The 13,740-nt window shown below is 43.2% G+C and overlaps 1 protein-coding gene across 1 annotated transcript in view; it reads left to right on the forward strand.

The window, feature by feature from the left end:
• The first annotated feature begins 2,628 nt into the window (after positions 1 to 2,628).
• Positions 2,629 to 13,740, forward strand: part of axl (AXL receptor tyrosine kinase) — a 64,059-nt gene continuing 52,947 nt past the window's right edge. Inside the window, exon 1 of the mRNA XM_080429482.1 lies at positions 2,629 to 3,190. Within this exon, the coding sequence (XP_080285608.1) occupies positions 3,013 to 3,190 (178 nt within the window). The 5' untranslated portion in view covers positions 2,629 to 3,012. The remainder of the gene's footprint in view (positions 3,191 to 13,740) is intronic.

Below are 13,740 nucleotides of genomic sequence, written 5' to 3' on the forward strand. Positions count from 1 at the left end.
TCTCTCTCTCTCTCTCTCTCTCCTGTCACAGTGGTCTCGCCACCTGTCCTCTAGTGTCTTCCATGTTCCAACATGCCTCAGAATCACATCATCTCAGATCACAGACTAAACAAACTACAACAACAACAGCAGCCAGTCTGCTCTGCTCTGTGCAGCTCTCGTCTCTGTTGATGTGAATCATTCGTTTGATTTTATTTAGACTACAGAGTCTCCGGTGGCATCTATCTAAACGTGAATACTTAAATCCACCCAAAAGAAAATAGAAGATTTTATTACATTTTTTTTGTGTCAAACCTGCACCTATACGTACAGTTCTGTGCAAGCTGTGATATATATGGATAAATTAACAGTCAGGATTTTTACTGTCTACCGGTTATTTATTGGTTATGTATGTTATGTTATATCGTTGCTGTCGGGTGGAAACCGCATATGTCCAAAACTTACTTTTCATGATTCAAATTCAGAAATAGCAAGAAATAGCAGATCAACAAGCTCAAAACGCGTCGCTTGGTGCCGCGTTTCGAGCTTGTAGATCTGCTACTTTTGATGCTTTTGTGTGACGCTGTAGAATGATCAAGAAGGGCTTGATTTAAAAAAAAAAAACACAAAAAGTAAAACAAAAATCACACCCTGTGTGAAGTGGGCGGTGTATTCCAAAAAATAAATACTCTTTATGATGGACAAAAAATAAACACTCTTTATGATGGACAAAACCATAACTTGAAAAAAAACAGTTTATGTTTTTTTTCAAGTTATGGTTGCTTATATAGGGCTATGCACATGTGTCATGTGACACTGGCCAATCACAGTCCTGAATAGATTGTGATTGGCCAATCACAGCGCAGGATAATTGTACAAATTTCCTGGGCCCAGATCACAGCGCAGGAAAATGTACATTTTTCCAAATCTCACTTATAGGGGCGGTTTCACCGCCCAAAAATGGAGATAAGAGGTTTCTGCCCGACAACAACGCTATATAATTTGTAGAAGTGATTTCATGGATTGCATAAGTGTGTGTGTGTGTGTGTGTGTGTGTGTGTGTGTGTGTGGGGGGGGGGGGGTGCCAAAGGGGGAAGCATGGAATGCACCACCTCTAGAGACACATTCCTTGTACATATGCAGTCAAATCCAGAGTGTTAGTCCAACTAATTCTGGATTATGTGCTGCTGTCATGAGGTCCAGGCCAAACAAAAATGATGCTAAATAGCAAGTAAAGTGGTTATTTTGCTCATGATCATAGGAGGACCTCTTTTGCTGCTATATGGCACCTATTTTAAAGGTGCTATGTAGCACCTCAAGGTGATATATAGCACCTTTGTCAGTTGGTGATATATAACCATTAGAGGTGCCTAAACCAGTTGTCCTCAAACATTTTCATGTCAAAGACCCCCAAATGCAAACGTATTAGACTGTGGACCCCACGTTTGAATAGATTTGTTGCCAGAGACCCCCATAAGAGAAGATCTTAGTTGTTAGATTAGATACAGAATACTGTCTTTATACCGTAGGTGGGGAGAATTAAACGTATATGGCGTGAACAGTCATTCTACCGTAATTGTCTCATTGGGGTCACTTCTACTGTGCTGTGGTGAAATGATAGTGAAGTTAAACAGTTCCTCATTTTGCTGGGGACCCCCTGGAACAGCCTCAATGACTTCTTTATGAATAATTTAAAAAATAAAATAAAATAAATGATGGTCCCTCACGCATTAGAAGAACAATATCACTAACCAGAAGCAGGGATTGTGTGTTTTCAATGAGTCTAACAAAGTTAAAATTGAGTTTTGAAGTTGAATATAGCTAGGATTTTAGTAATAGAGGGGGGCTTGTCGGATCAAAATGTCTAAATATTGAATCAAGCATCTTAAAAACCGTCTGGGGTGCCCATACAAGCCAGAGTGGGCGTTAAAATGACCCCAGAGTTTTAAAAGTGAAATGCCCCTTTAACCTTTCAGGAAGCACCTCTATAACCACCCCTAAAGACCAATTATAAAGAACCACCAATTTATTGTGAATTTGATAGAAAATCCTTCTAATCAAAACGAGTGGACATTTCCCAACAGGACCATAGGCCTACTTGCTGAGGTAATGAGTTCTTTGTGAAGAATGCAGCAGCCATGGGACTTGTTTACAGCAGGTTCTGGGGATGTCATTAAAAAGAGAAGAGGGATCTGTCCTGAGACCCCTGGGGGTGGTTCTCACATCCTCAGAGAGAGAGAGAGAGAGAGAGAGAGAGAGAGAGAGAGAGAGAGAGAGAGAGAGAGAGAGAGAGAGAGAGAGAGAGAGCGAGGGGGGGGGGGGTTATTAATTGTAGCCTACATATTTCTTATTTTGATTGCTTTTTATTTCACAATTAGCCTACAGTATGTCACACAATACTCCATGACTATAAACTTTAAGCCTCTTTCAATTGAATGGAATTGAATTCAGAGAGAGGGGGGCGAGGGGGGAGACACAGGAGGAGGAGGGGGAGGGGGGAGGGGGAGGGGGGGAGGGAGCAAGCGGGTGGAAAGAACTCTTGAGTCGAGGAATTTGAGTCCTGCTGGAACTGTGTGTGAGAGAGAGAGAGAGAGAGAGAGAGAGAGAGAGAGAGAGAGAGAGAGAGAGAGAGAGAGAGAGAGAAGTTGTCTTCAGGAGGAATCAGTGGGTTAAAAATACTCCAGTCAGTTCAGAGAGAGAGAGAGAGAGAGAGAGAGAGAGAGAGAGAGAGGTCTTATCATTTCAATGACTTTATAGCGGCTGGACGAACTTTTCTCTACGAGGCTTTCTGTTGCTGCGCGTTCTTGTTGTTATTACGGTTTTATTACTATTATTGGTTCCGATCATAAAGCTGCATAAAGTTCACAGAAGACAATAACCCATCCGAACTGGACAGACAACAACAACAACAACAACAACAAGAAGAAGAAGAAGAAGAGCCTGAAATACCTGAGGAGCCTCAGAGAAGAGAAGAGCTGAGATTTTGTTTGGATTTGGATTTTTTTCCCTGCGCGTTGCTGTTGAGATGCGGTGATGAAACCTTCAATAAGGATGGATTATAATCATCATCATCACTTCATCATGAGGATCAAGACTTTATGGACGGATCGTTTAAGAAGCGGGACATCATCATCATCATCATCATCAGTGTTGCTGCTTCTAGTCGGGCTGATGGCTGGTCTGAGACCAGTGTCTGCTGGTAAACTGACAGGTACGTGTATATAGGTGCACGTAGGCCTACTCCATTGGTTGTAAAATATTTGAATACTTTTTTTTTTAAGCGAACATTTTTAACACAAATCTTTGCTTCTGGGGATCCCTGCCTGGGCGAGGAACATTGTAAAACATTGTAAAAACCAACCAATCTGAATCAACTAAAACCATATCAGTCAAAAACAGTCCCCATTGTATTCCTTATTTCCCTGATTCATGTCTCAGGCTATTGTTACATCTTGTGCACAGCCTACTAGGCTACAACTTTATTTCTCCTTATATTCCTTATTTCCCAGAGTCATGTCTAACTCTGAGAATGTACAAATGTAACCAAATGGACCCATAAGGGTCCATTTGGTTACATTTGTACACTCTCAGAGTTACAGATAGGGTCCATTTTATTCCATTTGTATTATAGCCTACTCTCCTAGTTAAATGAACACTGAGGATTTGGCTGTGTGAGTGTGTGTGTGTGTGTGTGTGTGTGTGTGTGTGTGTGTGTGTGTGTGTGTGTGTGTGTGTGTGTGTGGCTGGTAAAAAAAAAACGTGAACATTTAATGATAAAAACAGCGTGATGTGCAATTAGTGAGCTTTGTTCTCCATCCATTAAATCAATTAGCTCTGGGCTCGTTATAGAGCAACCGCTGCAAAACATCTGGGCAATTTTAAGCTCATAAAACCCACACAGTGCCTGTACTCACAAAACTGTTTTTTTTTTTTTTTCCACCCACCCACCTTTATTAATGAATTGTAATATGACAAAAAAATAAAAAGAACAAAACAGGGTGGAAAAACCAAACAGATCGCATGCTTTTAGTCTTGGGAATCTGTACAGTTTGTAAACACTGTGTGTGATGCTGTCCATGGCTGTTCATTTATCATTATAGTTGACTCAAACCTTCCCAAACCTTCCTCACTTCAAAGACCCCCAATATGATACTATGTATATATCTGGGACCCCGATCTAAGATATATTTATCGTTAGCCCTCATTTGTTGTGATCAGTTGGTACAGAATTCCTTTACTGTCTGTCCACCACCGACTGCATACTGTAGGCTATAGATAAAAGAGAAACTCTATGCATTCTCTTGTAATAATGGCAACGATTATCTACTGTCTAAGTTATTAAAGCTGGGGACCCCCTGGAACTTCCTCTAGGACCCATTGTGGGGGTCCCCGGACCACAGGTTGAGAACCACTGCTCTAGCGGAATTGACTGGGATCAACCTGAGAATCAAACTGAATGAAATGTGTTTTTGTCCTTTTTTTTTAGAGGATTTAGAGTTCACTCCTAAAAGCCCAGCTAGCCATTTGACAGCGCCATGACCTTTTGAGATCAGGTGTGTGATTTCAGCCCTTGTTGGGGCCTCCACCTGTTGAGGGGCCCATTGGGGGGGCCCGTGGTGGTCTGGTCATGTGTTTTTATCATCATGGAGATGCTTCTTCTGATCTCAATGCACAAGGGATGCATGCTTCACGAGGGGCCACAGACCCCCAGTCAGTGGTGTAAAGTAACTAAGTACATTTACTTAAGTACAATTTTGAGGTATTTTTTTTACTTTACTGGAGTATTTCCACATTTCTGTACTTTTACTTCTACCCCGCTATCATCTCAGAGGCAAATATTGTACTTTTTACTCCACTACATTTATTTGAAAACTTAAGTTACTAGTTACTTTGTAGATTTTGATTATTATTACAAAACATACATTATTCCCTATATACATTTCAGCCATTTGAAAATAGCCAATCTACAAGCTCACAATGCATTGTGAGCTTGTAGATCGGCTATTTAAAAAAAAAAAGTATATATTCTGAACTTGTGAAACGGGACATTCTACACAATGAGTACAACTTTTGGTGCTTTAAGTATATTTTGATGCCGATACTTTTGCACTTGTACTCAAGTACATTTTTGATATGGGACTTCTACTTGTAGCTAGCAAAGTATATGTACATTGCAGTGTTGATACTTTTACTTAAGTAAAACATGTGAGTACCTCTTCCATCACTGCCTCCAGTCCCACTCCTCCTGGAACAGAACACCAATGTCTGCTGTGGATGAGGAGATGGGCTGACTGTACAAAGTAATGCTGCTCCTTCTAATCTAAGTGCTTCTTTGGGGATGGTTGAATATCGTCTCTGTCGGGTGGATAACCTCAAATGTCCAAAACTGTTACTTTTTCGGGATTGAGGTTTTCAAAATGAGCAAAAGTAGCAGATCTTCCAGCTCAAAACAAGCTTTCGAACTTGTAGATCTGCTACTTTTGATGCTTTTGTGTGACACTGTAGTACAGGCTTGTCAAACTCATTTTGGGGTCTGGGTCAAAAAGTGACTTGATGTGGGCATGCAGACACACATGCACGCTCATGCGCCTTCAGTTATACATCATTGTTTTTCAGTCTGTTGTCTCAGTCACTGCTATAACTACAGCATATCGCTTTAAAGTAAACATGTTATTATGAAGATTAGCTACTTTAATTGTTGACATTCAAAACAAACAATGCAATTCATAAGGAGCCCCAATAAACCATTTGAAAGTAGAACAGTTCAATTCAATACCTGGTAATGTGTGAGGTAATGTGTGTGGTTATGGTAATGATTACCATGTCAAAGCCACAGTGTAGTATGATCAACACACACACACACGCACACACACACGCACGCACACACGCACGCACGCACGCACGCACGCACGCACGCACGCACGCACGCACGCACGCACGCACGCACGCACGCACGCACGCACGCACACACACACACACACACACACACACACACACACAGACACACACACACACAGACACACACACAGACACACACACACACACACACACTCACAGACAATGTTTTCGAGCGCGAGTCAGAGCTGTGATTCAGACCAGAACGGCAGCATGATGGATGGGGGTAAAGGGGGCACACAGAGTAGGGGGGGGTGGGGGGGGCGGTGGGGGGGGGTCGGGAGGAGAGGGGAGGTGGCAAAATGTCTAGCGATGAATCCCAAGAATGGCATGAAAAGGAGGGTGAATGGAGAGGGTGGGGGTGGGGGGGGGGGGGGGTGTGACCTGAGTTATGCGCCTTTAAAAAGCAGAAAAGATAAAGTAGTGAGTGTGAGAGTGGGAGCTAAATGCAGGGCCTGTTGTTTGGATGTTTCGGGGAGGCTGTGCGTCTGTGTGTGTGTGTGTGTGTGTGTGTGTGTGTGTGTGTGTGTGTCTCTTCTCTTCCACTGACATTTAACATCTGAGGACTGTGGCTGCTGTGAGAGACTGGGCTGGGAATGAGGGGAGAGGGGAAGAAAACACTCAGAGAGAGAGAGATAGAGAGAGAGAGAGAGAGAAAATAGAAGAGAGAGAAGAAAGAGAAGTACGGAGATAGAGAAAATAGAAAAAAGAGAGAAAGAAAGTGAAAAGATGGGAGACTGACTGAGAACGAAAAGAGAGAGGGGGAGAGAGAGAGGAGAGAGAAGAAAGAGAGGTAGAGAGAGAGAGAGAAAAGGGTAGAGAGAGAGAAAGAAAGTGAAAAGAGGGGAGAGAGTGAATAGGGGGAGTGAGAGAGAGAGAGAGAGAGAGAGAGAGAGAGAGAGAGAGAGAGAGAGGAAGAAAGTGAGACCTTAGGGGGGAAATTAGTGAACAAAAGAGTTGAGATGGAGCAGTTAAACTGCTGTGAATCACTCACACACACACACACACACACGCACGCACGCACGCACGCACGCACGCACACACACACACACACACACACACACACACACACACACACACACACACACACACACACACACACACACACACACACACACACACACACACACACACACACACATACATACACACAGTCACTCTCTCTGCCTGTTCTATCTAGCAACGCTAGCATTCTTATAAGAGTTCTGAATAGTGAATGTGTAACTATGAAAGAGACAGAATGTCTGGTATTTCTTTCTGTTTCCTTTCTTTCTTTTCTTTTCTTCTCAAAGAAATCAGCCGAGCTTAAAGGCAGTGGAAAGAAGGGAACACGTTTTTTTAAACAGCCAGGAACACAGAGAGAGAGGCGCTGGAGCAAAGAGTCAGAGTCGGGCCTCTTGCTTTATTGCACGCTCCCAGAGCAAGATGTGTGTGTGTGTGTGTGTGTGTGTGTGTGTGTGTGTGTGTGTGTGTGTGTGTGTGTGTGTGTGTGTGTGTGTGTGTGTGTGTGTGTGTGTGTGTGTGTGTGTGCAAGAGAGTACACATGCATGAGTGTGTCTATCCCTGCACATTTGATCATGCTACACAGCGTGTAGTACACGCTACCAGGATCAATTCAATTCTATTCAAAGGAGCTTTATTGGCATGAGAAATATACATACATTTACAATGCCAAAGCAAGTGTCAAAACTGTAACATAATAAAATCAATTTAAGAGAAAAACTGGGGAAAGTATGTACAGTTGGAGGGGTACAGCATTGTGTTAAACCAACGCTGTTTCATTCCCTGAAGTCATTTAGTTTTTTGGGGAAACATTTTACCAAACGTCAACATGTGCCTTAAAGGGGAGGGAGGGGGCAGAAAAGTCAGAATATGACTTTCGGGGAATACGGATTATGGACGGCGTGCACCTCCAACGTTTTAACCGTTGTTTTGTCGGATCGTCAAAACCGCTGAGAACTGGACTTCCGGGTTGCTGTAATGGGGATTTTTTTTTTTTTAAGTGACATATTTTGAATATTTTTTGGAAACATTTTAAGAACACAAATCTGGTATGGGGGTCCCTGGCACACAATATTTTTAGATGGGGGGGGGGGGGGGGTCGGTGGACAAATACATATTAATTTGGGATGAAAACATGAAAATGTTTGAGAACCACTGGTTTAAACAACATTAGGAAACAAGCCCAAATAAACAACTACACTTTAGAAACAAGCCCAAAAAAACGCAACCCACAACTAACAATATTTACAAGCGACTACAGAAAAACAAGCCCTAAGTCGCTTATAGTTAGCGGACATGGCAACACTGTCTGTGTTACGCCTGATTTACACGTATTTACGCGCCTCTGTCGCACACATAAATAGCGGATCTATGAGCTCACAGCGCATTGCAACGCCACACGTTGTGAGCTCGTAGATCTGCTATATTTTCCACGTGCGACACTGGCGCGCCACTACATATAAATCAGGCGCGATCGCAGCGAGCGACCGAGTGAAGCTGAATGAAGTATGTGTTTATATATGACACACACAGAGTTAGGGTGACATGAACCCTCTGGGGTCACGGGCAAAGGGGTCGCAGGTCAAAGGTTGGCCATGAAACAGGCTCGGAGGGCAGGGCTGACAAGCTTGAGAACGTCTTTACAGGCGTGTCTCAGTGAAAGAGCCTCTATGCTGCTCATACTAACTCCAAGTCCACACACATTCCTTTATCTGTCAGTGAATGTATATCTGTGTGTGTACATATATAGCAAGAGTGTACATGTAGCTTTTCCAGTGTTTGTTAAAGGAGCACTTTACTTCACCGATTTTCAACATTATCTTCATATAATTGGTCCTCGGTCTGTGTCTCAAAGGAGTTCAGAACCCTGCCTACCAATGACATCATCAGTAGGCAGGTTTGGTTAATTCCAAACAAGATTTCAAATATTTCTTATTATTATTATTATTTTATTTTGTATTGATGCAAGAATAATGGCTTATTCTGTGTGCTAGATTTCCAGGAAGAGAGAGGCTGTAGTTTCTATTAGCTTGAACCAATTATACAAAGACAAGGTTAGAAATTGCTGATGTGCTCCTTTGAGTTTCCCTGGTCTTCTTGCGCATAAGCCTGACTGTCCGGGGGAAGCAGCTATTGGCGGTAGCCTACTGTCAGTGGCCTTGTGGCTATGTAGCCACTTTCCACGTGGTGTGCTGTAGCATCAGCAAATCTGACCACAACTGTATGTCGGAGCTGGGCGTGTCCAGACAGCCATGGGTGTACAGAGAGTAGGGGACTCAGAAAGCAGCCCTGCCGGACTAACTGTGTTGAGGGTCACTTGGGCCAGAGGTGTTGCAGCCCCCCCATCCTCACCCCCTGTTGTGACAGAAAGTCCTGCTTTACAGGCTGGGGTTGAGTCCTGAGCTTGCGGTGTCCAGTCTGGCGGGGACTATGGTGCTAAGCTGTAATCTATGAACTGCATTTTCACATTGGAGTTCCTCTTCTCCGTGGGTGGGAGAGGGCCGTGTACGTAGTGTAGTGTTGTGGCTATATGGCCTCGTCTATGGCAGTTGTTCCCAAACCTGGGGGGGGTCCCCAGATGATTAGCTTTAAACTTTAAACTGTGTAACATTGCTTTCTCACTCAACAGTAAACAAACCAACAAACAGTATGTGTATCTGCACATTTCTAAAGTGACTTTTAAGACCTTTTTCATACCAAATTGTCAAATATTGCGTTAAGAGGCACACATTGTGAAAATAGCCGATCTACAAGCGCACAACGCCTCGCACTGACGCGTTGTGCGCTTGTAGATCGGCTATTTTCACAATATCTGTGGAGCAGAGTCAAACTAAAAGTAATGCCTACAATTCCAAGTGCTTGTCAGGGTGGGGGGTCCCCAGTTCAAATATGATTATTTTGGGGGGTCCCGGGTCCCCTGTTCAAATATGATTATTTTGGGGGGTCGCAGCCTGAAACGTTTGGGAACCCTTGGTCTTTGGATCCATTTAGCCTGTAAGCAAATAGGTGGGGGTTTAGGGTGGGAAAACATATTAATGATCAGCTCTTAATGACACGCTTCTCAAATAAATCCCAGGGAGGAATTGGTCGAAAACATCCCTGATATACTGTAGCTGTGTTGTGCATGCTCTGTACAGTACACACCCCCCCCCCCCCCCTGTCTGGTCCTGCTGCCTTGCACGTGTTGTTCCCTCTTTGGACAGTGTGGACGTATGTACATCCCTGGGCCTTGCCAAGCTAAGAAATGCCTTCTATTCCCCTTCGATGCCGTAAACCACTGAAAAGATTAAGAAGGAGACATTTATACTTGTCATATTTTGGAATCCCACGCAGCCAGCCTCCTGTCCTGGACGTTGAGCAGACGTGCAGACAGACCGCTTTGGCGGCCGAGCGGCTGCACTGTGAAACTCTCAGCGTTAGTTTAACTCTTGAGAGCGTACGAATGTAACTAAATGGAGCCGCGAGGGTCCATTTGGTTACGTTCGTACGCTCTCAGAGTTGGACATGACTCAAGGCAAGGCAGTTTTATTTGTATTGCACATTTCAACAACAAGGCTATTCAATGTGCTTTACACAGAACATCAGGCAAAGGAAACACATTTATACGATGACATTAGGATGGATAAAACAAAAGAAGTAAAGAAAACCCCACAAAAAACAGATACAATGCAGAAGAGAAAGATTTTTTTTTAAATAAAAGTAGCTCAATCAAAGGCAGCGGCAAACAGAAAGGTCTTTAGTTGTGTTTTAAAAGAAATAAGAGTGGCAGCCGACGGGCAGCTTCCTGGGAGTTTGTTCCACATAATGTGAGATATGTGGTGGATAAAAAAAAACTAAATCCTGCTTCCCCACGTTTATTTTTGGTTTTAGGGACTCAGGGAAATAAGGATATGACTCGGGGGAAACAAGGATATGACTCGGGGGAAATAAGGATATGACTCGGGGGAAATAAGGATATGACTCGGGGGGAAATAAGGACCAAATGGATCAAATGACCACTGAGGATGTCACTGTGCAGGGCCTCTTCATCACTGCTGTCTGATGGAGAGACATCGGGGACCAGAAAGGCTTGTTTGGTGTTTGCGTAGGGCTCCTCCCCCCGTGTTCTCACCCATGTCGACCAATCAGACGAGGCGTCTCTGTGCAACAAGGGGCCATTGTCCCGCTATCAGCTCGGACCTCCTCTACAAACGTCCTATCAGTCAGGGTCAGGACGCGGGGGGAACATCAGTCAGGGGCAGGACGCGGGGGGAACATCAGTCAGGAAACGTTTATTTGATACGGGGGAAGGAATTTGAGCTGGAGGAGGTGATCAAAATCATTAAGAGAGAGAAAAAAAAGTGGAAAGGGTTAGAAAAGTGGATTTCTGTGTGGATTTAAGAATCAAAGGAGAGCATGCTGGTCTTTTTGAAGATGTGGGTCCTTTCCTTTGTCACTCTCGCTTTGATACGATTGCATTCCTCGAAACCGTTTTGATTTACTTACATTTTTCAATATCAGCCTATTGGTGATTGTCATGGAAGTCTGATGTTTCTCAAAAAACGTACACACTTAAACCACATTATCGTCTCTGTCGGGTGGAAACCTCATTATGTCCAAAACTGTTACTTTTCAGGATTCAAAAGTAGCAAAAGTAGCAGATCTACGAGCTCAAAACGCATGGCTTCGCGCCGCGTTTTGATGCTTTTGTGTGACGCTGTAGTGTGATCAGGTAGGGTGTTGATTTTCAAAAAACTGTTTCTGCCCGACAGCAACAACATTATTTTTCACAGGTGCTGGATGTGTTTCCATAATACGCTATACGGCTCCTCAGTTTCAGATAAGGTTCTCAGTCAGAACCTAATGTGGGCCCTGCTCAGGAGGTGGTACTAACCCTGAGTTTTGGGAACCCAGAAGAACTGAGAACTTTAAAATGTCTTATAATTTGTATGGCTCTGCCTGCCTTCCACTTGAGTCAGAACACATTTTAAATCTGATATCTTTATAGGTATAGTTATATGGTAAAGGATCCACATGTCAAAAAGGGTTGGCATGCTCCTTTAACCCATGAAGACCGGGAACGCATCTGTGTCATTTTTTTTTATTTCTTTGGGCTATTCAAAAATAGCAGATCTACAAGCTCATAGCGCGGCACCGAGTGCCGCGCTATGAGCTTGTAGATCTGCTATTTTCGAAAAATCATGATTTTTTAAATATAATATGATATATATGTTTTTTTTAAAGCGAACATTTGTAACTCAAATCTGTTGCTTCTGGGGATTCTACAAATGTCATTTAAATCAGTTAACTAACAGTTTTTTGGAAAAACTATTGTTGCTATATCAATGTTGCTCAAACATTTTCATGTCAAGGACCCCCATCTGAAAATATTTTGTTCCAGGGACCTCAGAAGCAAAGATTTTAGTTAAAGATGTTCGCTTGAAAGAATATATAAATTATGTTCAAAGATTTGCACCAAAAAAAAAAATTCAAAACATAGCAGATCTACAAGCTCATAGTGCGGCACAAAGTGATGCGCTATGAGCTTGTACCTGTAGATCTGCTATTGTTTTAATAGACAAAAGTGTAAAATAATGGCTATAGCTAAAATCTAACATGACACAGATGCGTTCCCGGGTTGAATGGGTTAAACGTTAAAGTAACGCTGTGTTGGTTGATCAGTGTGCATGAACCCAGAGTAACCTGTCCTTATCATCATAATCAGTGTAAACCCCATGCATGGCTGCTTTTATGAGCGCAGTGTGTTTACCACCACAAGATGATGAAGTGAAACTAGTGGAAAGTTCACAACAAGCTGCTTCCCTGTTTACTTATAGGATGTTTGGGCCGTTTAAAGCATTCATGAAGCACTTCAAAGCACTTTTCAACACAGGCAAGGAGAGTTTATTTGTATGGCACATTTCAATAACGAGGCAATTCAACATGATATACTGTCGGCCTAACCTGGTAAACCCCCCTCCCTCCGGAAATCTCATTTGCATTTGATTTCAGGAAGGAGTCTGGGATTGCTCACGGAGTAAAGCTGCCCGAACCCTGCGTGTTCGAACCAATCAGCGGCTGCTAGGGGCGGGATCAATTCAATTCAATTCAATTCAAAGGGCTTTATTGGCATGAGAAAACATACGTTTACATTGCCAAAGCAGAAAGCACAATACAACAATACACAATAGGCAGGTGATCATCCAATCACCTGCCTAGTAGCTTGAAAAAATGAAACTCCGTCTGTCATCGATTCTGCGACCGGAGTCTCAGATGGAAGTAGGCTGTGAAACAAAATGTGTGTCGCAAGCTTCTTCCATTTGACGGAGTGAGGTTACTGTCGGCCAGGGGTCTTCAACGTCTTTCAGGCCAAGGACCCCTTAGCTGAGAAAGAGATGAAGCAGTGCTTCTAGACTGGTTAGTCTATTCAGAAGTCTACCTTCCAGTGACTTCATCAATGGTGATTCCAAGCTAATAGAAACCTACAGCCTTTCTCTCCCTGCAAAGTTAGTATGCTGAAATAGAAGCCATTGTTCTTGAATTCATATTTGAAACCCACCGATGATGTCATTGGTAGGCAGGTTTGTAGGCAGGTTTGTAGGCAGGGTTCTGAACTGTCCACAGCCCTCCTCTGAGACACAGAGTGAGCGGACAGAAATTATACCATCTTATAATGAGGCGAGCATTAGTGAGGAGGACCAGTTATATGAAGACACGTTGAAAATGACTGAAGTGGTCCTTTAATCATTAAGACATTACCCACTTAAACCCTCTTTTCTTAAAATGACCAGGTGTGACCAGCTACATTGCTGCCAAGTTGCTGCTGTAAGTGCTGCAGAAACCACACTGCGTAAATGAAAGGAGTAGGGTTAAACAGCACAGGGA

This window comes from Gymnoscopelus braueri (genome assembly GCF_963280865.1).
Source record: "Gymnoscopelus braueri genome assembly, chromosome: 5".
In the NCBI taxonomy this organism is placed as follows: Eukaryota; Metazoa; Chordata; class Actinopteri; order Myctophiformes; family Myctophidae; genus Gymnoscopelus; species Gymnoscopelus braueri.